Source organism: Schistocerca nitens, chromosome 12 (assembly GCF_023898315.1).
Source record: "Schistocerca nitens isolate TAMUIC-IGC-003100 chromosome 12, iqSchNite1.1, whole genome shotgun sequence".
Lineage (NCBI taxonomy): Eukaryota > Metazoa > Arthropoda > Insecta > Orthoptera > Acrididae > Schistocerca > Schistocerca nitens.
Genome location: NC_064625.1, coordinates 169,156,804 through 169,181,584, shown reverse-complemented (window position 1 = coordinate 169,181,584; position 24,781 = coordinate 169,156,804). Strand labels below are relative to the sequence as shown.

At 47.3% G+C, this 24,781-nt stretch overlaps 1 protein-coding gene across 1 annotated transcript in view; it reads left to right on the top strand.

The window, feature by feature from the left end:
- Window positions 1–15,803: 15,803 nt before the first annotated feature.
- Window positions 15,804–24,781, top strand: part of LOC126214984 (putative mediator of RNA polymerase II transcription subunit 12) — a 137,384-nt gene continuing 128,406 nt past the window's right edge. Inside the window, exon 1 of the mRNA XM_049941615.1 lies at window positions 15,804–16,025. Coding sequence (XP_049797572.1) covers window positions 15,804–16,025 — 222 coding nt within the window. The remainder of the gene's footprint in view (window positions 16,026–24,781) is intronic.

The following is a 24,781-nucleotide window of genomic DNA, read 5'->3' as shown; positions in this document are numbered from 1 at the left end:
ATTTTTTCATAGTTACACACAACTTCTTCCTGTTTTCTCGATTGATCTGTGTTCAGTTTTTCAAGGCCTATACACTGTGTCAATTTATAACTAAATCTGAGGGGGGTGCGATGGGGAGGTTCCTTTGTGAGCACTATGGGACTTAACATCTATGGTCATCAGTCCCCTAGAACTTAGAACTACTTAAACCTAACTAACCTAAGGACATCACACAACATCCAGCCGTCACGAGGCAGAGAAAATCCCTGACCCAGCCGGGAATCGAACCCGGGAACCCGGGCGTGGGAAGCGAGAATGCTACCGCACGACCACGAGATGCGGGCTACACTACTGTCCAAAATTAAATCAACACACGGAAATTTTGCAAGGTTGCGTTTATTTTTCCACAAAACAATATAGATGGATGACAGTACACCAGAAACAATGTAGAGAGTACAGAACGTAAGCAAACACAACATGTGTAACGGTAGACAAAAATGTTACTCGTTTTTTCCAACTTAACTGATTTGCATATACTTTCTGACAACTGGTTAATGGGCTCAGTATGGGGTGTGACCACCTCTAGAAGCAGTAGAGGCCTGGCAAACGACGGAGCATGCACTGAATGATGTCATCAATCTCATGTTGACTCTGTGGCTCCCATTCTTCCTGCAGAGCTGCTCGCAAGTGTTGGCGAATGCTTGGTGTATGCTGACGTGATGCAACCCGTCTCCCTAGTGTATCGCAGACGTGCTGTATGGGTTTCAAATCGGGAGAGCGAGCAGCCACACAATGCGTGCAATATCTTCCGTTTCCAAGAAAACATCAGCCACCCATGCTCTATGAGATCCAGCATTACCATCCATCGGTATGACGCCTTGGCCCACAGCACCCTGTGACAACCGCACGTTAGGTCCGAACATCTCGTCACGATACTTGACAGTAGCCAAACTTTACCGACTCACCCGTACAATTTCATGAAAGGGTGTTCGAATGGTCAACATAATCCATGCCCACACCATTACGGATCCTCCTCGACGTCGGTCTCTTTCCACAATGTTTGGGTTCCAAAATCGTGTTCTACATTCCATCCAGATGCGAATCCATCGAGAACCAGTCTCCACACCAAGAAACATTGGCCCACCGTTCGATCATCGAGGTGGTACGTTGACTGCTCAACTCTAGACGTTCCTTACTGTGAAGACGCGCCAGAGGTGAACAGACAGCAGGTCTCCATCAACAAAGGCCACTCTGCTGAAGCCTTCGGTACACAGTTTGCCTCGATACAACACTTCCAGTGGGTGATGCCAAGTCATAGGCCAGCTGCCGTACAGTACTAAGGCGGTACCGTCACGCCCTTACCGCTTAACAACGGTCCACTCTTTCTGATGTCACACTTGGTCGGCCTTTACCCAGTCTATGAGATACACTTTCGGACAGTCGCCACATCGGAGAAACAACAGAACGATTCACATCAAGCCATTGGGCAACATCAGTTTGCGACTGTCCTGCCTCCATTCTTTTTACGGTCTTCCAAAGCAGAGAGTCTGTGCCGTACTGCACCGTCTGTGATTGGGCACAATGCAATCGTGAATGCGGGGCTACCCGGCAAACTCTACCCCGTTTCATACGTGCCCTGACGTCATCGTTCGAAAGGTTTTCCGTGGACCAGAATGCCATCTTCCGTGCAGAACACGATCATACGGACATGCTATGACAGTTTGTATGATTATATCGTGAATTAGACACAGGACGGGTAAACAGCGGTCTGTTGCTTTAATTTTGGACACCAGTGCACATGAGACATACTGCCGGGCAGTGAGGAGTGATTTGTCTCTCGCGTCAGATGTCCCTCTTGCACGTCATTTCACATAAGTTGAAGCAAATATTCCATTTCTGCGTTCCCCACCCGTTGACGCTGAGTCTTGTTTATTGCTCCAGCCAATGAAAACCTAACTGCGAACTGAAGTCGCTTAAGATAAATAGCTAAACCATTTGGGACCCTACAGTCATATAGGGATAAGTTTTGGTAAACCAGTGTCACGTAGCAGTATACTGGTGTATCCCTGGAATTTGCTCCTCGTTGATAGGATGAAACAGCCGAGCGGTTCTAGGCGCTAGGGTCTGGAACCGCGCGACCGCTACGGTCGCAGGTTCGAATCCTGCCTCGGGCACGGATGTGTGTGATGTCCTTAGGTTACTTACGTTTAAGCAGCTAAGTTCTAGGGGACTGATGACCTCAGATGTTAAGTCCCATAATCCTCAGAGCCATTTGAACCATTTTTGATAGTATGAAACAGTTGTGATGTGAGTATGAAGATCCTGAGAATACACCTCTGAAGCAGGCGATTTTACGAAAATCAACCACGGACCATGCGATGTCCAGAAAAGGATGGAAATTGAAGATTTTAAGAGGTGAATTTACAGAAGGTTGCTGAAAATTAAGAGGATGGATAACATAAGGATTTCCTCAGAAACAGGGAAGAAAGCAGGATACGCCAACCACTGGGTGAAAAAATTACAGATGACTTGTTGACATGAGGCTGAAATGTGTAGACAATCACAAACACGTATAATGTAATAGAGTGTAACGTTCACTTAATTATGAGCCACGCAGAGTGTCCACGCGGAGTGTCCGCGCGGTTTGAGGCGCCATGTCACGGCCTGCGTGGCCCTTCCCGTCGGAGGTTCGAGTCCTCTCTCGGGCAAGAGTGTGTATATAAATCCAGAATGAGATTTTCACTCTGCAGCGGAGTGTGCGCTGATATGAAACTTCCTGGCAGATTAAAACTGTGTGCCGGACCGAGACTCGAAGCAGCTGTGAGTACCGGGCGTGAGTCGTGCTTCGGTAGCTCAGATGGTAGAGCACTTGCCCGCGAAAGGCAAAGGTCCCGAGTTCGAGTCTCGATCGGGCACACAGTTTTAATCTGCCAGGAAGTTTCATATCAGTGTGTGTGTTGTTCTTAGCATAAGTTTTATTTTCAGTAGTGTGTTAGTCTAGGGATCGATGATCTCAGCATATTGGTCCCTTAGGAATTCACACACACACACACACACACACACACACACTTAATTAGGATTAAATTTTTTTCCAGAACTCGTCGTTTCCATAGTAGTAATTTCGAACCATATATTCTGAGATATATCTCTCTTACTGTGTTTTCATCCTCGAGATGATACAAACTCCATCTTTCTTGTACTAAACTTATACACTACTGGCCATTGAAATTGCTGCACCCCGAAGATGACGTGCTACAGACGCGAAATGTAACCGACAGGAAGAAGATGCTGTCATATGCAAATGATTAGCTTTTCAGAGCATTCACACAAGTTGGCGCCTGTGGCGACATCTACAACGTGCTGACATGAGGAAAGTTTCCAACCGATTTCTCATACACAAACAGCGGTTGACCGGCGTTGCCTGGTGAAACGTTGTTGTCATGCCTCGTGTAAGGTTAGCACACTGGACTCGCATTCGGAAGGACGACGGTTCAATCCCGCGTCCGGCCATCCTGATTTAGGTTTTCCGTGATTTCCCTAAATCGCTCCAGGCAAATGCCGGGATGGTTCCTTTGAAAGGGCACGGCCGACTTCCTTCCCCATCCTTCCCTGACCCTATGAGACCGATAACCTCGCTGTTTGGTCTCTTCCCCCAAACAACCAACCAAACCTCGTGTAAGGAGGAGAAAAGCGTACCATCACGTTTCCGATTTTGATAAAGGTCTGATTGTAGCCTATCGCGATTGCGGTTTATCGTATCGCGACATCGCTGCTCGCGCTGGACGAGATCCAATGACTGTTAGCAGAATATGGAATCAGTGGGTTCAGAAGGGTAATACGGAACGCCGTGCTGGATCGCAGCGGCCTCGTATCACTAGCAGTCGAGATGACAGGCATCTTATCCGCATGGCTGTAACGGATCGTGTAGCCACGTCTCGATCCCTCAGTCAACAGATGGGGACGTTTTCAATAGAACAACCTTCTGCACCAACAGTTCGACGACGTTTGCAGCAGCACAGACTATAAGCTCGAAGACCGTGGCTGCGGTTACCCTTGACGCTGCATCACAGACAGGAGCGCCTGCGATGGTGTACTCAACGATGAACCTGGGTGCACGAATGGTAAAACGTCATTTTTTCGGGTTCTGTTTACAGTATCGTGATGGTCGCATCCGTGTTTGGCGACATCGATGAGAACGCACATTGGAAGCGTGTATTCGTCATCGCCAAACTGGCGTATCACCCGGCGTGATGGTATGGGGTGCCATTGGTTACACGTCTCGGTCACCTTTTCTTCGCATTGACAGTACTTTGAGCAGTGGACGTTACATTTCAGATGTGTTACGACCCGTAGCTCTACCCCTCATTCGATCCCTGCGAAACCCTACATTTCAGCAGGATAATGCACGACCGCATGTTGCAGGTCCTGTACGGGCCTTTCTGGATACAGAAAATGTTCAACTGCTGCCCTGGCCAGCACATTCTCCAGATCTCTCACGAATTGAAAACGTCTGGTCGATGGTGGCCGAGCAACTGCCTCGTCACAATACGCCAGTCACTGCTCTTGATGAACTGTGGTATCGTGTTGAAGCTGCACGGGCAGCTGTACCTGTTCACGCCATGAAAGCTCTTTTTGACTCAATGCCCAGGCGCATCAAGGCCGTTATTACGGCCGGAGGTGGTTGTTTTGGGTACTGATTTCTCAGGATCTATGCACCCAAACTGCGTGAAAATGTAATCACATGTCAGTTCTAGTATATTTCTCCAATGATCACCCGTTTATCATCCGCATTTCTTCTTGGTGTAGCAATTTTAATGGCTAGTGTAAGTTATCACTATATCCATTCTTTGTTTTTGGTAAAGTACCCGATTCGTCCGAAGAAAACAAACCGATTTGAGCCCTGGGTTCTGTATTCCGAAGGCTGTGTGTTCGGGCATTTAGATCGATTGAACTGGGACCGTGCTGGCGTACTGCTTAGAAAAGACCGGTCGTCTTCGGCCGATGTCCGTCGTCGGCGGACTCCCCCGAAGTCGGTACCGCTGCGACCGCAACGTAACGAGCAGAATTACAAGCACGGTTAATATAAACGCTCCACGCTATCGCGGGTAATGACGTGGTGAAGATGTAATTTGCGGTTATTAACGGTAGCGTTCCACATTTTTAGAATTACCCGAGGCGTTCAGCAAATCACACCTTTCACCTCGCCGGCGCAGAATTCAGTAATCCCCAGGTAGTTTGACGTAACCGCGCTGCACACCGTACAATCGGCGGTTAGAAGAAGGCCACGCGACGCAGCCACGACTTTCACGCACCTCCCAAGATCAGATGCTATCGACTGCAGCTTGTTTCTGCAACTCCTGCCACTTGTCAGGACAGAAAATCGCCCTTTACTTCTTACAAGGGAACCTCCCCATCGCACCCCCTTCACATTTAGTTATAAGTTGGCACAGTGGATAGGCCTTGAAAAACTGAACACAGATCAATCGAGAAAACAGGAAGAAGTTGTGTGGAACTATGAAAAAAAATGCAAAATATACAAACTGCGTAGTCCATGTGGAAATAGGCAATATCAAGGACCACTTGAACATAGCAGTGCCGTGGTCCCGTGGTTAGCGTGAGCAGCTGCGGAACGGGAGGTCCTTGGTTCAAGTCTTCCCTCAAGCGAAAAGTTTAATTTTTTTTTATTTTCAGACAATTATCAAAGTTCAGGCACTCACTCATAATCAACTTCGCTCTCCAAAATTCCAGGACATGTTCAGATTTGCTTGGACATATGGCAGGATCTGACGGTCTACACACGGAAAAATTTGAAAACGATAAAAACATATGTTTTGACAGAGCACAGAGAAAACTGTGCGACTGTGAAACTATTGCATTCATTTGTTGCAGTTTATGTGACAAACTCTTACGCTTTCATCACTTTTTTGGGAGTGATTATCACATCCACAAGAAAACCTAAATCGGGCAAGGTAGAAAAATCTTTTTACCCATTCGCCAAGGGTACAAGATAGGTGGGTCGATAACATATTCCTGTCATATGACGCACATGCTGTCACCAGTGACGTATAGAATATATCAGACGTGTTCTCCTGTGGACGAATCGGTTGACCTACGACCATGCGACCAAATGTTTTCGGTTCCCATTGGAGAGGCACGTCCTTTCGTCTACTAATCGCACTGTTTTGCGGTGCGGTCGCAAAACACAGACACTAAACTTATTACAGGGAACAGAGACGTCAATGAACGAACGGACAGGTCATAACTTTGCGAAAATAAAGAAAGTAAACTTTTCACTCGAGGGAAGACTTGAACCAAGGACCTCTCGTTCCGCAACTGCTCACGCTAACCACGGGACCGCGGCACTCCTTAGCTCAACTTCTCCTTGATGTTGCCTATCTTGCGCGTGGACTACTCAGTTTGTATATTTTGCTTATTTTTTTCATAGTTCCACATAACTTCTTCCTGTTTTCTCGATTGTGTTCAGTTTTTCATGGCCTATCCACTGTGCCAAATTATAAATAAATCTGATGGGGGTGCGATGGGGAGGTTCCCTTGTTAGCAGTAGTTGTGCCCTTGCTAGCTCCAGTCTCCCATATTGCACTGACAGTAATCAAGTGTGTCAGACAATGAAACACTAGACCGATAGTTATCTTACACTGCCTAATGAAAATACATCGGCGAGTCAAAACATTATGACCACTGCGTGCGAGCACTTTACCGACGTATGCAAGCGGAGCACACATGGACGGGCGGTCCGCAACTCGTGGTCCCGCGGTAGCGTTCTCGCTTCCCGCGCACGGGGTCCCGGGTTCGATTCCCGGTGGGGTCAGTGATTTTCACTGCTGTGTGTCTTTCATCATAATTTCATCATCATTGATTCGCAAGTCGCCGAAGTGGCGTCAGCTAAAAATGACTTGCAATTTCGGCGGCCAACAATGCCGTACGATCATTTCATAGACGAGGGGCCCTAGCGAAGATGGGCTGCAAATGGGGAAGTCCACTGTGATAAGAGTGTTTGACAATGGGTGGATTATTGTTACGCAGAGCTTGTGAACTGTGAAATCGGCAAAGATGCTCGTATGCTACTGTCTTCAGCATCTAAGGAAAGAGGTAGAAGGACAGTGAAACTACCAATAGGCGCGAAATGGTTGGAGGTGCACGACTCTTCACAGAACGTGGGCCTGCCTGCCTGCTTCGTAAAGTAGGACAGATGTTAATCTGTGGCCACTGCCGAATGAGCACAAGAATAATAGTTTGTGCTACAGTGGTTTGAGGAGCTGTACGAGGTGCATTCAAGATCTAAGGCCTCCTAATTAACTACTCACCCGAAATCGATGAAACTGGCGTTACTTCTCGACGTAATCACCCTGCAGACGTACACATTTTTCACAACGCTGACGCCATGATTCCATGGCAGCGGCGAAGGCTTCTTTAGGAATCTGTTTTCACCACTGGAAAATCTCTGATGCAATAGCAGCACAGCTGGTGAATGTGCGGCCACGGAGAGTGTCTTTCATTGTTGGAAAAAGCCAAAAGTCACTAGGAGCCAGGTCAGGTGAGTAGGGAGCATGAGGAATCACTTCAAAGTTGTTATCACGAAGAAACTGTTGCGTAACGTTAGCTCGATGTGCGGGTGTGTTGTCTCGGTGAAACAGCACACGCGCAGCCCTTCCCGGACGTTTTTGTTGCAGTACAGGAAGGAATTTGTTCTTCAAAACATTTTCGTAGGATGCACCTGTTACCGTAGTGCCCTTTGGAACGCAATGGGTAAGGATTACGCCCTCGCTGTCCCAGAACATGGACACCATAATTTTTTCAGCACTGGCGGTTACCCGAAAATTTTTTGGTGGCGGTGAATCTGTGTGCTTCCATTGAGCTGACTGGCGCTTTGTTTCTGGATTGAAAAATGGCATCCACGTCTCATCCATTGTCACAACCGACGAAAAGAAAGTCCCATTCGTGCTGTCGTTGCGCGTCAACATTGCTCGGCAACATGCCACACGGGCAGCCGTGTGGTCGTCCGTCAGCATTCGTGGCTCCCACCTGGATGACACTTTTCGCATTTTCAGGTCGTCATGCAGGATTGTGTGCACAGAACCCACAGAAATGACAACTCTGGAGGCTATCTGTTCAACAGTCATTCGGCGATCCCCCAAAACAATTCTCTCCACTTTCTCGATCGTGTCGTCAGACTGGCTTGTGCGAGCCCGAGGTTGTTTCGGTTTGTTGTCACACGATGTTCTGCCTTCATTAAACTGTCGCACCCACGAACGCACTTTCGACACATCCATAACTCCATCACCACATGTCTCCTTCAACTGTCGATGAATTTCAATTGGTTTCACACCACGCAAATTCAGAAAATGAATGATTGCACGCTGTTCAAGTAAGGAAAACGTCGCCATTTTAAGTATTTAAAACAGTTCTCATTCTTGCCGCTGGCGGTAAAATTCCATATGCCGTACGGTGCTGCCATCTCTGGGACGTATTGAGAATGAACGCGGCCTCATTTTAAAGCAATGCGCATGTTTCTATCTCTTTCCAGTCCGGAGAAATAAAAAAAAAACTTGAATGCACCTCGTATAACGAACTAATGTTGATGTCTCGGCGAACAAATTCGCCTGATGTAAATCCTATGCAACCCATCTGGGTCGCCATTGGCAGCTATGACCGCGTAAGAATATCAGCTGCCCGTTATTTACGCGCATTGCAGGACCCGTGCGTATGTTATGCAAGATACCTCCACAAACCTACCAACGAACTGTTGGATCCCTGGTACGGAAAATCAGTGGTGTATTTCGTTCCAAACAGGGACAAACAAGCTATTAAGCAGGTGGCCGTAATGTTGTGGCACATCAGTGTTATTCAGACACCCATAAGGAAAAATTTGGAAATTTGTGGTAACGTCTTATGGGACCAAACTGCTGAGATGATTGGTCCCCATGCTTACCCACTGCTTAATCTAACTTAAACTTTCGACAAGGACAACACACGTACCCATGCCCGAGAGAGGACTCGAACCTCCGACGTGGGGAGCCGCACGGACCGTGACATGGTGCCTAAGACCGTGCGGCCGTTGGACATCTAGGTGATGTTATTTGAGTGATTACAAGATCAAGTCTAATGTGGAAAGGGCGTAGCAGTACAATCCAACTTATGAGTTAGACCTTACATTCCCTCTCTCGTGCTTGCATGCACAGATTCGTTTGCGAAGCGTGTCGCAAATGCGGTGTATGCTCTCCTGAAGCTAGGTGGACCACAACTGTTGTAACTGGTCCTTGATATCCCTGGCGCTGGTGCTGGGACAGAGGCGATGTCCCGGTTGCTGCTACACCTTGCTGCCCACGGGAGAACCCGAGCATTACGCAGAGACGTCCGGTTCAACAATGTGCAGTTCAGCAATGGCTTCACGATACTCTTGCATGTGAGACACTGGATTTCTGTGTCATACCCGTATGCCGCCAGTGTTCAAGCAATCTCTGCCAGCCATGACGTGAAATACGATGTTGCGGTGCCTGTGTTATTGCTTTGGGCATGCATGTTTGTCCAGAGGTGTTAATGCGGAGACTACAGTCGTTATGAAGTACATTCGCAGTGGCGAATACGGACAACCATCAGCTGTAGAATGGAACGATGACAATGAAAACTTGTGCCGGAGCGGGACTCGACCCCGAATTCCCCGCTTATTGCCGGCGATAGCCTCACCATTTGGCTATCTGTGCGAGACTCATAGCCAGGCCCAAATTTCCATATGTCGTCAACCATGTCTCTACAACCTGTATTTGTACATCCGTTACGGATATTCCTGTACAGGGGAGTCAACTTTTTAAACTGGAATTCGCTTACCCTGCGTCGGTGGATAAATACGATATAGCAGTGCCTGTGTCGTTCAGAAGTACACCGCCACGTTCCTTCGGAGATGCTTGCACAAAATATTTCCCCTGTAAAGGAATATACACAGTAGATGTACCAGTACAGGCTGTCGACACATGGTTGAAGTATATACACTCGTGGAAATGGAAAAAAGAACACATTGACACCGGTGTGTCAGACCCACCATACTTGCTCCGGACACTGCGAGAGGGCTGTACAAGCAATGATCACACGCACGGCACAGCGGACACACCAGGAACCGCGGTGTTGGCCGTCGAATGGCGCTAGCTGCGCAGCATTTGTGCACCGCCGCCATCAGTGTCAGCCAGTTTGCCGTGGCATACGGAGCTCCATCGCAGTCTTTAACACTGGTAGCATGCCGCGATGGCGTGGACGTGAACCGTATGTGCAGTTGACGGACTTTGAGCGAGGGCGTATAGTGGGCATGAGGGAGGCCGGGTGGACGTACCGCCGAATTGCTCAACACGTGGGGCGTGAGGTCTCCACAGTACATCGATGTTGTCGCCAGTGGTCGGCGGAAGGTGCACGTGCCCGTCGACCTGGGACCGGACCGCAGCGACGCACGGATGCACGCCAAGACCGTAGGATCCTACGCAGTGCCGTAGGGGACCGCACCGCCACTTCCCAGCAAATTAGGGACACTGTTGCTCCTGGGGTATCGGCGAGGACCATTCGCAACCGTCTCCACGAAGCTGGGCTACGGTCCCGCGCACCGTTAGGCCGTCTTCCGCTCACGCCCCAACATCGTGCAGCCCGCCTCCAGTGGTGTCGCGACAGGCGTGAATGGAGGGACGAATGGAGACGTGTCGTCTTCAGCGATGAGAGTCGCTTCTGCCTCGGTGCCAATGATGGTCGTATGCGTGTTTGGCGCCGTGCAGGTGAGCGCCACAATCAGGACTGTATACGACCGAGGCACACAGGGCCAACACCCGGCATCATGCTGTGGGGAGCGATCTCCTACACTGGCCGTACACCACTGGTGATCGTCGAGGGGACACTGAATAGTGCACGGTACATCCAAACCGTCATCGAACCCATCGTTCTACCATTCCTAGACCGGCAAGGGAACCTGCTGTTCCAACAGGACAATGCACGTCCGCATGTATCCCGTGCCACCCAACGTGCTCTAGAAGGTGTAAGTCAACTACCCTGGCCAGCAAGATCTCCGGATCTGTCCCCCATTGAGCATGTTTGGGACTGGATGAAGCGTCGTCTCACGCGGTCTGCACGTCCAGCACGAACGCTGGTCCAACTGAGGCGCCAGGTGGAAATGGCATGGCAAGCCGTTCCACAGGACTACATCCAGCATCTCTACGATCGTCTCCATGGGAGAATAGCAGCCTGCATTGCTGCGAAAGGTGGATATACACTGTACTAGTGCCGACATTGTGCATGCTCTGTTGCCTGTGTCTATGTGCCTGTGGTTCTGTCAGTGTGATCATGTGATGTATCTGACCCCAGGAATGTGTCAATAAAGTTTCCCCTTCCTGGGACAATGAATTCACGGTGTTCTTATTTCAATTTCCAGGAGTGTATATTTGACGGTGCAGGCGGTGATTTTATGTTTACCATTTGACGATTCCCCTGTGCCTCAAGTATATTACAACATGTTTTTATAAAACAAATCTGAAGATGGTCATTACAGACCGAAACCGGTAGTCTGACGACAAAAAATTTGTAACCATAGAATAGTGAAGGAAATTTATGACATACGGAAGTTTGAGTCTGACTCTGCGTCCTGCACAGATAGCCAAAGTAGTAAGGCGACCGCTCGCAATAAGTGGGAAAATCGGGTTCGAGACCCGGTCTGGGACAAATTTTCACTGTCGTCGTTCAATTCTACAACTGTTGGTTGTCCATCTCACAACTGCGAATGCATTTAACGCATGACCTGAAACAGCGAGCGGTGTCGCACACCACCTGCTGGTGTTAACTCCTCAGTAGCCGATTCCGGCGGCGTCGCTTCCAAGTTTGAATGCCAACACAGAGAAGATTATATAAATGTAATCACTATTTGAGTACCTGCAGGAAGTAGTTAGAAAGAAGTACACCGCTCCACTGAAGAAAAGCCGTACTTGCTTCAGTATTTACATTGATACTCACTTGCGCACAATCATTTACGGAAAAGTTCGTCTCGACAACTCGAGTTTTAGACGATCCACTCTGTAGAAAAGGGGTGCGTAAAGTTGATGACCCGCACGCGTGATTCACATACTCGTACACATGACACAAGCTCGCGGGGCGGCTTCTGGCGTCATGCGACAGCAGCGCTCCTAGCGCATAAATTCAAAACTATAGCACCCATGAGCAGATGTAGAGGGTGGGGGGGGGGGGGGGGGGGGAAGGGAGGGCCGAGCGGAAGCAATGAGATGCGCGGGCTACAACAACGAGCTTGTGCCGTTCCACTAGGCGGCTAGTCCGCCACACTTCGCGAACGCTCGGCTCCGTGTGAGAAGTCAATATTAACTGAGGAGGTACCCACTAAAGGACCCGGCAGGATAGCGGAGAGCGCTAACGCGCTGCTTCCTGGACTCGGGTAGGCGCGCCGGCCCCGGATCGAATCCGCCCGGCGGATTAACGACGACGGCCGGTGTGCTGCCTGGATGTGGATTTTTGGCGGTTTTCCACATCCCGATAAGTGAATATACCGGGCTGATCCCCACGTACCGCCTCAGTTACACGACTCACAGACATTTGCAACACATTCACACTATTTCGAGATTTACACTCGATGCAGACAGCTGGGGTACACTATTTCCGTCCCGGGGGGTATGGAGTGGTAGCAGGAAGGGCATCCGGCCACCCCTTAAACATTAACATGCCAAATCCGGTTAACGATGGCCGACCCTGCGCAACCGCGGGACAAGGCGCAAGCGATAGAATAGAACAGAATACAATAGGTACCCACTAAAGCTCTCAATTTCGCTGTGTGCTGTTGAGAACGTGCATCCATTTAAATTATTAAACTCGTCTGAGATAGTTACTCGCTCCCTGCCGGACACGACTGCTCGCACTCTGAAGACCTGCAGTGTCATGCGCTATGACGTACGCGCCAAGGCCTGTCTTCCTCGTGGGCCTCGTCATGTTGGCAACGCACAGATTCGAATAGCACCCCTTTTCTGACATGACACGCCAACAAACTTTGCTTCAAAACATACAGTACATTCATTTTATCTTCACCTCATATTCAGATGTTTACGTTTCTTTACGTGTCGTGAACATTGTTTGTTTCCGTACAACGATTTGCAGACTTAAAAACTTGTGATGTAAAATTCTACATTGCTATTAAAACGGTTCAAATGGCTCTGAGCACTATGGGACTTAACATCTAAGGTCGTCAGTCCCCTAGAACTTAGAACTACTTAAACCTAACTGACCTACGGACATCAGACACGTCCATGCCCGAGGCAGGATTCGAACCTGCGACCGTAGCGGTCGCGCGGTTCCCGACTGTAGCGCCTAGAACCGCTCCGCATCGCTATTAGTAATGAAACAATCTCATAACACGTAGATAAGCATAAACATCTAGTAATGTCACCACAGAAAAACAGATGCTTATGAAACACTGGTTCCAACTATTTCATTGCAGACTACCATCAATTTCAACAGCTGCAGTATTCTACACTGAAGCGCCAGAGAAACAGGTATAGGTATCCGTAATCAGATACAGAGATATGTAAATATGCAGAATATGCAACAAGTGTCTGGCGCAGTTTTTTAGATCGCTTACTGCTGCTACAATAGCAGGTTGTCAAGATTTAAGGGATTTGAACGTGGTGCTATAGTCGGCGCACAAGCGATTGGACAAAGAATCTCCTAGTCCGAGATAGCGATGAAGTGGGGATTTTTCCGTAGGACCATTTCAAGAGTGTACCGTGAATACGGCAATGCCAAGGAAAGCGTTTCTGAAGAAAAGAAATTTGTTAACTTCGAGTACAGATTTAAGCGTCAGGAAGTCGTTTCTGAAAGTATTTCTATGGAGTGTAGCCATGTATGGAAGTGAAACGTGGACGATAAATAGTTTGGACAAGAAGAGAATAGAAGCTTTCGAAATGTGGTGCTATAGAAGAGTGCTGAAGATTAGATGGGTAGATTACGTAACTAATGAGGAGGTATTGAATAGAATTGGGTAGAGGAGGAGTTTGTGCCACAACTTGACTAGAAGAAGGGATCGGTTGGTAGAATATTTTCTGAGGCATCAAGGGATCACCAGTTTAGGATTGCAGGGCAGCGTGGATGGTAAAAGTCGTAGAGGGAGACGACGAGATGAATACACTAAGTAGGTTCAGAAGGATGTAGGTTGCAGTAGGTACTGGGAGAGCTTGCACAGGATAGAGTAGCATGGAGAGCTGCATCAAACCAGTCACAGGACTGAAGACCACAACAACAACAACACGATTTTTGCCCACAAGTCGGTAATTCGTGCGTTTGAAATGTAGAGTGTTAGTATCTACGAACACTACCAGAAAACTTTTTTTTAAATATTGGTCCTACAAATGCAAATCCGAGGCGAACTGAACGTCGGCGGAGGTATTCGTAAATGCACCGCGGGCGGACTACAATGGGAGCCACTTTCCTCCCTCTCTTCCTCCTCCCCCCCTTCCCCCTGTCTTTCTCTATCTCTCTGTCACCTATGAATTTCTTCTGCGGGATGAGCTGAATTCATTAGCGGGCCGCCGGTTGCACACCCGTGCTGTAGAATGCGACATTCACTTGCTGTGACCCAGGTAGTAATGGGGAGCTCGTGAATGAGTTGTTCAAATGAACGCTTCACTCCAGTGAAGTGTGAACTAACCACTCAATTTCAATGAACTGGTACTTCAAACTCTTCAGAGATAGCACACTCCACACTTTTTTCTAGTTCACTCACTCTCTTCCCCTCTCCCACTACATCGGCGCTACGTTACTCATCCTCCCTTCTCTTTAGTCTTCCCTCTACTGCCTGTCGACGAATCGCGTGGTGTTCGTGGGGAACGATAGGTTTGCGATGGGCTGTGGAGGTGAGGGGAAGGCAGCGTCAGCTGCTTCCTGCAGTGCTGGCAACATTACCCGTGACCATTTGTGCAGCTATACTTCGCGTCTACGGGTAGCCTACCGTTGGCAGCGCTTGCAGGCAAATGAATATTAAAGATACAAACGAAGAGGCTGGCTGTATGAGCACGCACAGCTAACATGAAAATAGAAGGTTTGTTAATAACAGTGAAAGAGGGATTTTACTTGAAATCGTACCCATGACTACAGGTGACGGTTTACGTTTTGAATGTGGAGGGTTATTATTCTCAACAAAAGTAAAATCTACAGGAAAACTTCTGAATAATTACAACGTAGGTGTATAGACTTTGTGACAGTGGTAAACATACTCATTCTATTTTGGATTAAATTCTAAAAGGAACATAAAATTGTATTGCATTTCGTTGGTAGCCCAAGTTTTTCGTCCATAAATACAACAAATAATGTTTCACTTGGCAGATAAACACTTTTTTGGGCGCTTCATGAAAAATTGTCGAGCAAGATTAAATGTATCACCTTCTTTATATGTCACAGGCTTCTCTGTTTATCTTTCCTTTGTCCCCTTCGACCATGCTCTATTTAAGTTAGCTCAGACGCTGTAAAACGTTGCGTGCACGTTACTGCATAGCTCGGCCATCTGTTGGTAAAATTATGAAGTATTACGAAGCTTTATTGTACGAGCGAGGCGAAGCGAGCGAACTGGGCAAGTTCGCCAGGCTTCCGTAATTCATGAATGAACTACTTCATTTGAACGCTTCACGGAAAAGAGTGAAACGAATGAAGTAGTTCACGGGAATGAACGAGTTCGACCCATCTCTAGACCCAGGCTATTGCTCGCCGCACTCCGCCGCGCCGTACGTAGCGGATGTGCGGAAGTCACGACCTTGGCGTTGGCCAGCCCGGTCCAGCGCGGTCACGCGATGTGCGGCATTCGACGGCACGGCTGCCAACGAAAGCGGCACCAGCTGTGCGACTGGAGTAAGCTCGAGTCCGGCTGTAGAGAGGCCAACAGCGCTTTCCTTATCCGCCGCCTGCTGAATCAGCCGCTGCGCAGTGCCGCGTGGGGAATGCGAGATGCGTGTCGTGACAGCGGCCAGACACGCACACGCGTGCCACGCAGCCCAAAGTGCGTGGACAGCCGTGTCAGGATGGCGTCGTGGTAGATTCTGCCAGAACTGCCTCCTACCGCGTCTAAGAGACGCTGTTACACTGACAACGGAACCTCCCCATCGCACCCCCCTCAGATTTAGTTACAAGTTGGCACAGTGGATAGGCCTTGAAAAACTGGACACAGATCAGTCGAGTAAACAGGAAGAAGTTGTGTGGAACTATTAAAAAAAAAAAAAACAAAAAAAACAAGCAAAATATAAAAAATTAGTATTCCATGAACAAGATAGGCAACATCAAGAACAGAGTAAGCTCAGGAGCGCCGTGGTCAGGTGGTTAGCGTGAGCAGCTGCGGAACGAGAGGTCCTTGGTTCAAGTCTGCCCTCTGTAATAAAAAAACTGAGTTAATCGATCAACAACGAACAAACGGATGTCTTACGACGTCCGCCCCGAGCAGATGCAACGAACAAAAGCGAACAAAATGAGATTAAAAAAAAGTCTTACCTCAAATGAAAAGTTTAATTTTTTATTTTTGCAAAGTTATGATCTGTCCGTTCGTTCATTGACGTCTCTGTTCACTGTAATAAGTTTAGTGTCTGTGTTCTGCGACCGCAGCGAAAAACCGTGCGATTAGTAGACGAAAGGACGTGCCTCTCCAATGGGAACCGAAAACATTTGATCGCAAGGTCATAGGTCAACCGATTCCTCCACAGGAAAACACGTCTGGTATATTCTATACGACACTGGTGACGGCATGTGCGTCACATGACAGGGATATGTTGTCGACCCACCTAACTTGCACACTTGGCGAATGGCTAAAAAGATTCTGCTACCTTGCCCGATTTAGGTTTCCTTGTGGATGTGATAATCACTCCCAAAACAGTGATGAAAACGTAAGAGTTTGTCACATAAACTGCAACAAATGAATGCAACAGTTTCACAGTCTCACAGTTTTACCTGTGCTCTGTCAAAACATAAATTTTTAACGTTTTCAGATTTTTCCGTGTGTAGACCGTCAAATCCTGCATATGTCCAAGCAAATCTGAACATGTCCTGGATTTTTGAAGAGCTAAATTGATTATGTGTGAGTGCCTGAACTTTGATAATTGTCTGAAAATAAAAAATTAAACTTTTCATTTGAGGGACGACTTGAACCAAGGACCTCTCGTTTCGCAGGTGCTCAAGCTAACCACGCGACCACGGCGCTCCTGAGCTTACTCTATTCTTGATGTTGCCTATCTTGTTCATGGACTACTCACTTTTTATATTTTGCTTATTTTTTTCCATAGTTCCACACAACTTCTTCCTGTTTTCTCGATTGATCTGTGTTCAGTTTGCCAAGGCCTATCCACTGTGCCAACTTATAACTAAATCTGAAGGGGATGCGATGGGGAGGTTCCCTTGTGAGTGGTCAAAATACACTGACTCTGCTGTTAATAACAAATCTTGCCCTCGAAGGAAGTAAGCAGGATTAGGGTTTAACGTCCCGTCGACATAGAGATTATAAACTTTCTACATAAATCTATCTATAAATGAATGCGTGAATATCCTTTCTTCAAAAGCTTTCTCGTCGTGTGCTCTAGACATCGTAATCAACCGATGCGCAATACTCGCTGTTGGTTGGCCGTGTGCTGCGTATCTCAACAGTGTCGTGAAAGAAAACTAAACTTTCTGAAATGCTGACTTTGAAATAATGAAAAAAAATCTAATTAAATCGCAAAAGAAACTAATAGTGTACTTAGTGAAAACTGTTTAACTCTAACTCAATACTGAAATACGTAATAAAAGTTGCGTAGCATGAAACGCAAAGTTAGACTTTAAATATCAAGGAAATAAAATACTCCTCACCTCGATAGAAAATAACTGTTTAACATTACCTACACTTATCCTTACGTATTTCAGCAAGTTCCCAATATCGCTGTATGACACTGAAGTCCGTAACTATTGTTCCTTGGGGCCTTCTGTGCAAATTATGTCTTAATGACATGATTATTTATGAATAATAGCCATTTGCCGAAATGGGCTCATTGTGAATGAGCTTCAAATGGTTCAAATGGCTCTGAGCACTATGGGACTCAACATCTGAGGTCATCAGTCCCCTAGAACTTAGAACTTCTTAAACCTAACTAACCTAAGGACATCACACACATCCATGCCCGAGGCAGGATTCGAACCTGCGACCGTTTGGTCGTGCGGACTGAAGGGCCTAGAACCGCTCGGCCACACCGGCCGGCGAATGAGGTAAAACATAATCAACTTACATAGCAGTGTAGCTGGCTATTATTCATAAATAATCATGTCATTAAAAGACATATTTTGCACTGCAGACCCCAAACAACAAAAGTTATGGACTTCAATGTCATACACCGATATGGGGAACTTTCTCAATTACCTACACTGTTCACCGTAAATTAGTCTGCTTGATAAGCACAATACCTGCAAAATTCTGACTGTAAGTTCCTTGCTCACGAGAATGCAAAGTGACATCTGTCCTGAAATAGAAATAACTAACATCGTGTTGGGCGTGCTGTATTGTGTTTCGAAAGCAAATTGAGACCAGCAGAAGCAGCTACTAAAGAAAAAAAATTAACTGCTCACTAAAAAAATTGTTTTTTGCTTGTCATAAACAATCTGTGATTTCGAGCGGGTTAGGGCAATGCATACACGACAGAATGTTCAAAACCTTACTAACAATGATGGAGGAGGGTTTTGATTCAGAGAAAGACTTTCTTGAAAAGTTAAATTATGACTTGTCAAAGAAAGATTGAACAACATAAGAAGACGCTAACTATTATGAAATTCTCTCGATACAAAAATTATAGACGTTCCAAGCAATTGTGTTATTTGTAACATAATAAACACGAACAGATCAAATTAATGAATAGCATTAGTTACGAGCAAAGATTTCCTTCAATTAATAGTTCTGAGTAATAAACATTTCATTCTTGCGCATGCATTGTCATCTTGAAATATTGCTCCAAAAAATTCCCTCAATCAGTAGAATCAATAATACAGTTGTTCCAGATAATTTCTCTCAGATTCACAAGTATCAAATCTCCTTCTCTAAAAACTCGACAACTCTCTACTATGCTTCAAATAAGAAAGGCCCAGAAGAGCAACTAATAGGCCACCAAGCGCATCATGGATCACATTAAGCACATAGTCAAGGATCTTATCAACTATCGATGCAGTGGCTCATTGATCTTTGTCCTAGTAGAGTAAATGTGATTTACTTAGAATGGCAGAAAACATATGGAAACCTTGGAAAATCATTTGACATGGAGCAAAAGCGCGGATTATTTCAACGATGAGGAACGAAATCGGCCGTGCCTTTCAAAGGAATCATCCCGGCATTTGCGTGGAGCGATTTGGGAAAAGCGCGGTAAAACCAAATCTCGGTGACCGAACGCAGATTTGAAAACGGCAGAGACACGTCAAGGTGTCGACCCTGCAAAGTGTTGGAGTACTGTTTCATACACCTTACAATGGTACCAACAACTGATTTTGTGTACGAATGTTGGTTATAATGTTTTACCTGTCCTTATTGTTCTTGTTGTGGTATTCAGGCCGAAGCTTTGCTTTCATGCAGCTCACCATGCCGAACTCTCTTCATCTCTGCATAACCACCACAAACTACATCACACTGAACATACCCATGCAAACAACTCTTGGTCTCCCCCCACAATTTTTAACTCTCCTCCCCGCACTTTCTTCCATTCCGAAATGGATGATTTCTTGATGCCTCAGGATGCGATATATCAACACGTCATTTCTGTCTCTCGTTTTCTCCCGTAAATTTCTTTCTTCCCCATTTCAGTTCAGTAAATCCTCATTTTACATCCGCACTGCACATTTAATCGTCAGCATTTTTCTGTAGTGCCACATCTGAAAGTTTCTACTGCATTATTGTCCGAACTGATTACCGTCCACGTTTCACTTCTGCACAAGGGTACACTGATTCATGAAAAAATAGCTTCAGGAAAAATTTTTCTGATTATTACATTTACACAAGATGTTAATAAATTTCTCCTTTTTACAAATTGTGTCCTTGCTATTACCAGACTGTATCTTATAGTCCCTCTACTTCTGATATCATTAGATATTTTGCTGACCAGATAGGAAACCTCATCTACTATTCTTGACGTCTTATTCCCTAATCTCATTCCCGCAGCATCGCCTGATTTAATTCTACTTTATTTCATTACAATTGTTATAGATTTGTTTATGTTCATGTTACAGTTCCTTTCCAAGACACTGTACGTATTAAGTTCTTCACCGCCTCTGACGAAATCACTATATCATTGGCAAGCCGAAACGTCCCAATTTTCCTCTGCCTGAACGTTAACTCCGTTTCTCAATTTCTTATTGATTTCCCCACTGCTTGCTCAACATAGGGGGTAAGCTACACTCACTCGCTTCCCAACCACTGCTTCCCTTTCATGCCCCTCGACTCTTATGATTAGTCTGGTTTCTGTGTAAGTTGTAAATAGCCTTTCGCTCCCTGTATTTTACCCCTGCTACATCCTGAATTTTAAAGAGAGTATTCCAGTCGACATTGTTAAAAGCTTTCTTTATCTATGTAAGTATTGAACTGGGGACCTAGAAAAGACGGAGAGGCTTCGTCCCCGCCGCAGCCCTCAGTGGTTCACAACCCCACAACAGGCCACAGCAGTCCACCCACCCCACCGCCGCCCCACACACCAAAACTAGGGTTATTGTGCGGTTCGGACCCAAGTGAACCCCCCCCCCCTCCCTCCCCCCCCCCCTGGGAACGTCTCACTCCAGAGCAGATGAGTGTAACCCCAATGTTTGCGTAGTAGATTAATGGTGGTGTACGCCTACGTGGAGACGGTGTTTGCGCAGCAATCGCCGACATAGTGTAACTGAGGCGAAATAAGGGGAACCAGCCAGCATTCACCGAGGCAGGTGGAAAACCGCCTAAAAACCATCCACAGGCTGGCCGGCACACCGGACCTCGACACTAATCCGCCGGGAGGATTCGTGCCGGCGACCAGGCGGCCCTTCCCGCTCGGGAAGCAGCGCGTTAGACCGCGCCGCTAGCCGGGCAAGCAAAGCTCTCTCTAAATCCACAAATGCTATAAACTAAGGTTTACCTTTCCGCAAACTATTCTCTAAGAGAAGTCATAGGCTAAGCATTGCCTTATGTGTTCCCATACTTCACTGGAGTGCAAAGTGCTTCTGTAAAGAGGGAAATTATTATTAAAGAAATTATTATTTTGTTGAAAATTGTTCGTGTTCGGAAAAGATAACGTTCCGCTCCCTGCAGTTTACCACTGCTACCTTCAGCGTTTCACACGGAATTACGTAAAAGTAAGAAGACGATATAAATACACTACTGGCCATTAAAATTGCTACACCACGAAGATGACGTGCTACAGACGCGACATTTAACCGACAGGAAGAAGATGCTGTGATATGCAAATGATTAGCTTTTCAGAGCATTCACACAAGGTTGGCGCCGATGCCGACACCTACAACGTGCTGACATGTTTCCAACCGATTTCTCATACACAAACAGCAGTTGACCGGCGTTGCCTGGTGAAACGTTGTTGTGATGCCTCGTGTAAGGAGGAGAAATGCGTACCATCACGTTTCCGACTTTCATAAAGGTCGGATTGTAGCGTACCGCGATTGCGGTTTATCGTATCGCGACATTGCCGATCGCGTTGGTCGAGATCCAATGACTGTTGGCAGAATATGTAATCGGTGGGTTCAGGAGGCTAATACGGAACGCCGTGCTGGATGCCAACGGCATCGTGTCACTAGCAGTCGAGATGACAGGCATCTTATCCGCATGGCTGTAACAAATCGTGCAGCCACGTCTCGATCCCCGAGTCAACAGATGGGGACGTTTGCAAGTCAACATCCATCTGCACGAACAGTTCGACGACGTTCGCAGCAGCAGGGACTATCAGCTCGGTGACCGTGGCTGCGGTTACCCTCGACGCTGCATCACAGACAGGAGCGCCTGCGATGGTGTACTCAACGACGAACCTGGGTGCACGAACGGCAAAACACCATTTTTCCCGAAGAATCCAGATTCTGCTTACAGCATCGTGATGGACACATCCGTGTTTGGCGACATCGCGGTGAACGCACATTGGAAGCGTGTATTCGTCATCGCCACACTGGCGTATCACCCGGCGTGATGGTATGGGGTGCCATTGGTTACACGTCTCGGTCACCTCTTGTTCGCACTGACGACACTTTGAACAGTGGACGATACATTTCAGATGTGTTACGACCCTTGGCTCTACCCTTCATTCGATCCCTGCTAAACCCTGCATTTCAGCAGGATAATGCACGACCGCATGTTGCAGGTCCTGTACGGGCCATTCTGCATACAGAAAATGTTCGACTGCTGCCCTGGCCAGCACATTCTCCAGACCTCTCACGAATTGAAAACGTCTGATCAATGGTGTGGTATCGTGTTGAAGCTGCATGGGCAGGTGTACCTGTACACGCCATCCGAGCTCTGTTTGACTCAATGCCAAGGCGTATGAAGGCCGTTATTACGGCCAGTGGTGGTTGTTCTGGGTACTGATTTCTCAGGATCTATGCACCCAAATTGCGTGAAAATGTAATCACATATCAGTTCCAGTATAATATATTTGTCCAATGAATACCCGTTTATCATCTGCATTTCCTCTTGGTGTAGCAGTTTTAATGGCCAGTAGTGTAAAAATAAGCAATGGTTCACTCTAAAGATCCGTCGCGTTTTTTACGTGTTTTTGAGGAAAAAACAAATCCAGGTTTTACGAAATATAATAAAAACACACGATACGAGACACTGCGGCACAAGCTTTAGATTCCCAGCCGTCCACTGGGCAGGTTAGTACATCTGAAACGTTAGAAAGTGATAGAAAGTTACGACGCACAAAGTGAAACCCATCTGTTCCTTACGGGCTGGTGCAGAGGTGTACGGAGATGCGTGTGGCATCCGCCAGTGAGTCTAGCGGGTAATCACTCCACTTTCTACGTGGGCTGATGTTACCGCCCGATGTGGGGGCTACCTGTTTGTGGGGAGAAACTATCCGGATGAGATGTAAGAGAGATATACGACTAACGATCTTGCTCTGCCTTGCTAACGCTACAGACAGAAAGAATATGGACGACAGTATGCAACCGACCCAATCAACGACGTACGTGTGACGTCATGGTATACGTCTTGGATGGGAAGCTTACATGCCTGACTTCACACTGATGAACCAAAACACAGTGTGATGCTGCCCTCGGCGAGCTGGAATCCCTCTTGGTGACGTTGTAGCTACGTGACGTGGTCTTCCAGGTGAGAAAACTACGACGGGACACCTCAAATATATCGATAGTGAATAAATACACTATGTGATCAGAAGTATCCGGACACCTTGCTGAAAATGACTTACAAGTTCGTGGCGCCCTCCTTCGGTAATACTGGAATTCACTATGGTGTTGGCCCACACTTAGCCTTGATGACAGCTTCCACTCTCGCAGGCATACGTTCAGTCAGGTGCTGGAAGGTTTCTTGGGGAATGGCAGCCCATTCTTCACGGAGTGCTGCACTGGGGAGAGGTATCGATGTCGGTCGGTGAGGCCTGGCACGAACTCGGCGTTCCAAATGGTTCAAATGGCTCTGAGCACTATGGGACTTAACAGCTGTGGTCATCAGTCCCCTAGAACTTAGAACTACTTAAACCTAACTAACCTAAGGACATCACACACATCCATGCCCGAGGCAGGATTCGAACCTGCGACCGTAGCAGTCGCGCGGTTCCAGACTGCGCGCCTAGAACCGCGAGACCACCGCGGCCGGCGGCGTTCCAAAACATCCCAAAGATGTACTATAGGATTCGAGGTCAGGATTCTGTGCAGGCCAGTCCATTACAGGGATGTTATTGTTGTGTAACCACTCCGCCAGAAGCCGTGCATTATGAGGAGGTGCTCGACCGTGTTGAAAGATGCAATCACCATCCCCGAATTGCTCTTCAACAGTGGGAAGGAAGAAGGTTCTTAAAACATCAATGTAGGGCTATGCTGTGATAGCGCCACGCAAAACTACAAGGGGTGCAAGCCCCCTCCATGAAAAACACGACCATACCATAACATCACCGTCTCCGAATTTTACTGTTGGCACTACACACGCTGGCAGATGACGTTCACCGGGCTTTTGCCGTTCCCACACCCTGCCATCGTATCGCCACATTGTGTACCGTGACTCGCCACTCCACACAACGTTTTTCCACTGTTCAATCGTCCAATGTTTACGCTCCTTACGCCAAGCGAGGCGTCGTCTGGCATTTAGTGCCTTGATGTGTGGCTTATGAGCAGCCGCTCGACCATGAAATCAAAGTTTTCTCACCTGCCACGTAACTGTCGTAGTACTTGCAGTGAATCCTGACGCAGTTCGGAATTCCTGTGTGATGGTCTGGACAGATGTCTGCCTATTACTCATTACGACCCTCTTCAACTGTCGGCGGTCTCTGTCAGCCAACAGACGAGGTCGACCAGTACGCTTTTGTGCTGTACATGTCCCTTCACGTTTCCACTTCACTATCACATGGGAAACAGTGGACCTAGGGATGTTTACGAGTGTGGAAATCTCGCGTACAGACGTATGACACAAGTGACACCCAATCGCCTGACCACGTTCGAAGGCCGTGAGTTCCGCAGAGAGTCCCATTCTGCTCTCTCACGATGTCCAATGACTACTGAGGTCGCTGATACGGAGTGCCTGGCAGTAGGTGGCAGCACAATGCACCTAATATGAAAAACATATGTTTTTGAGGGTGTC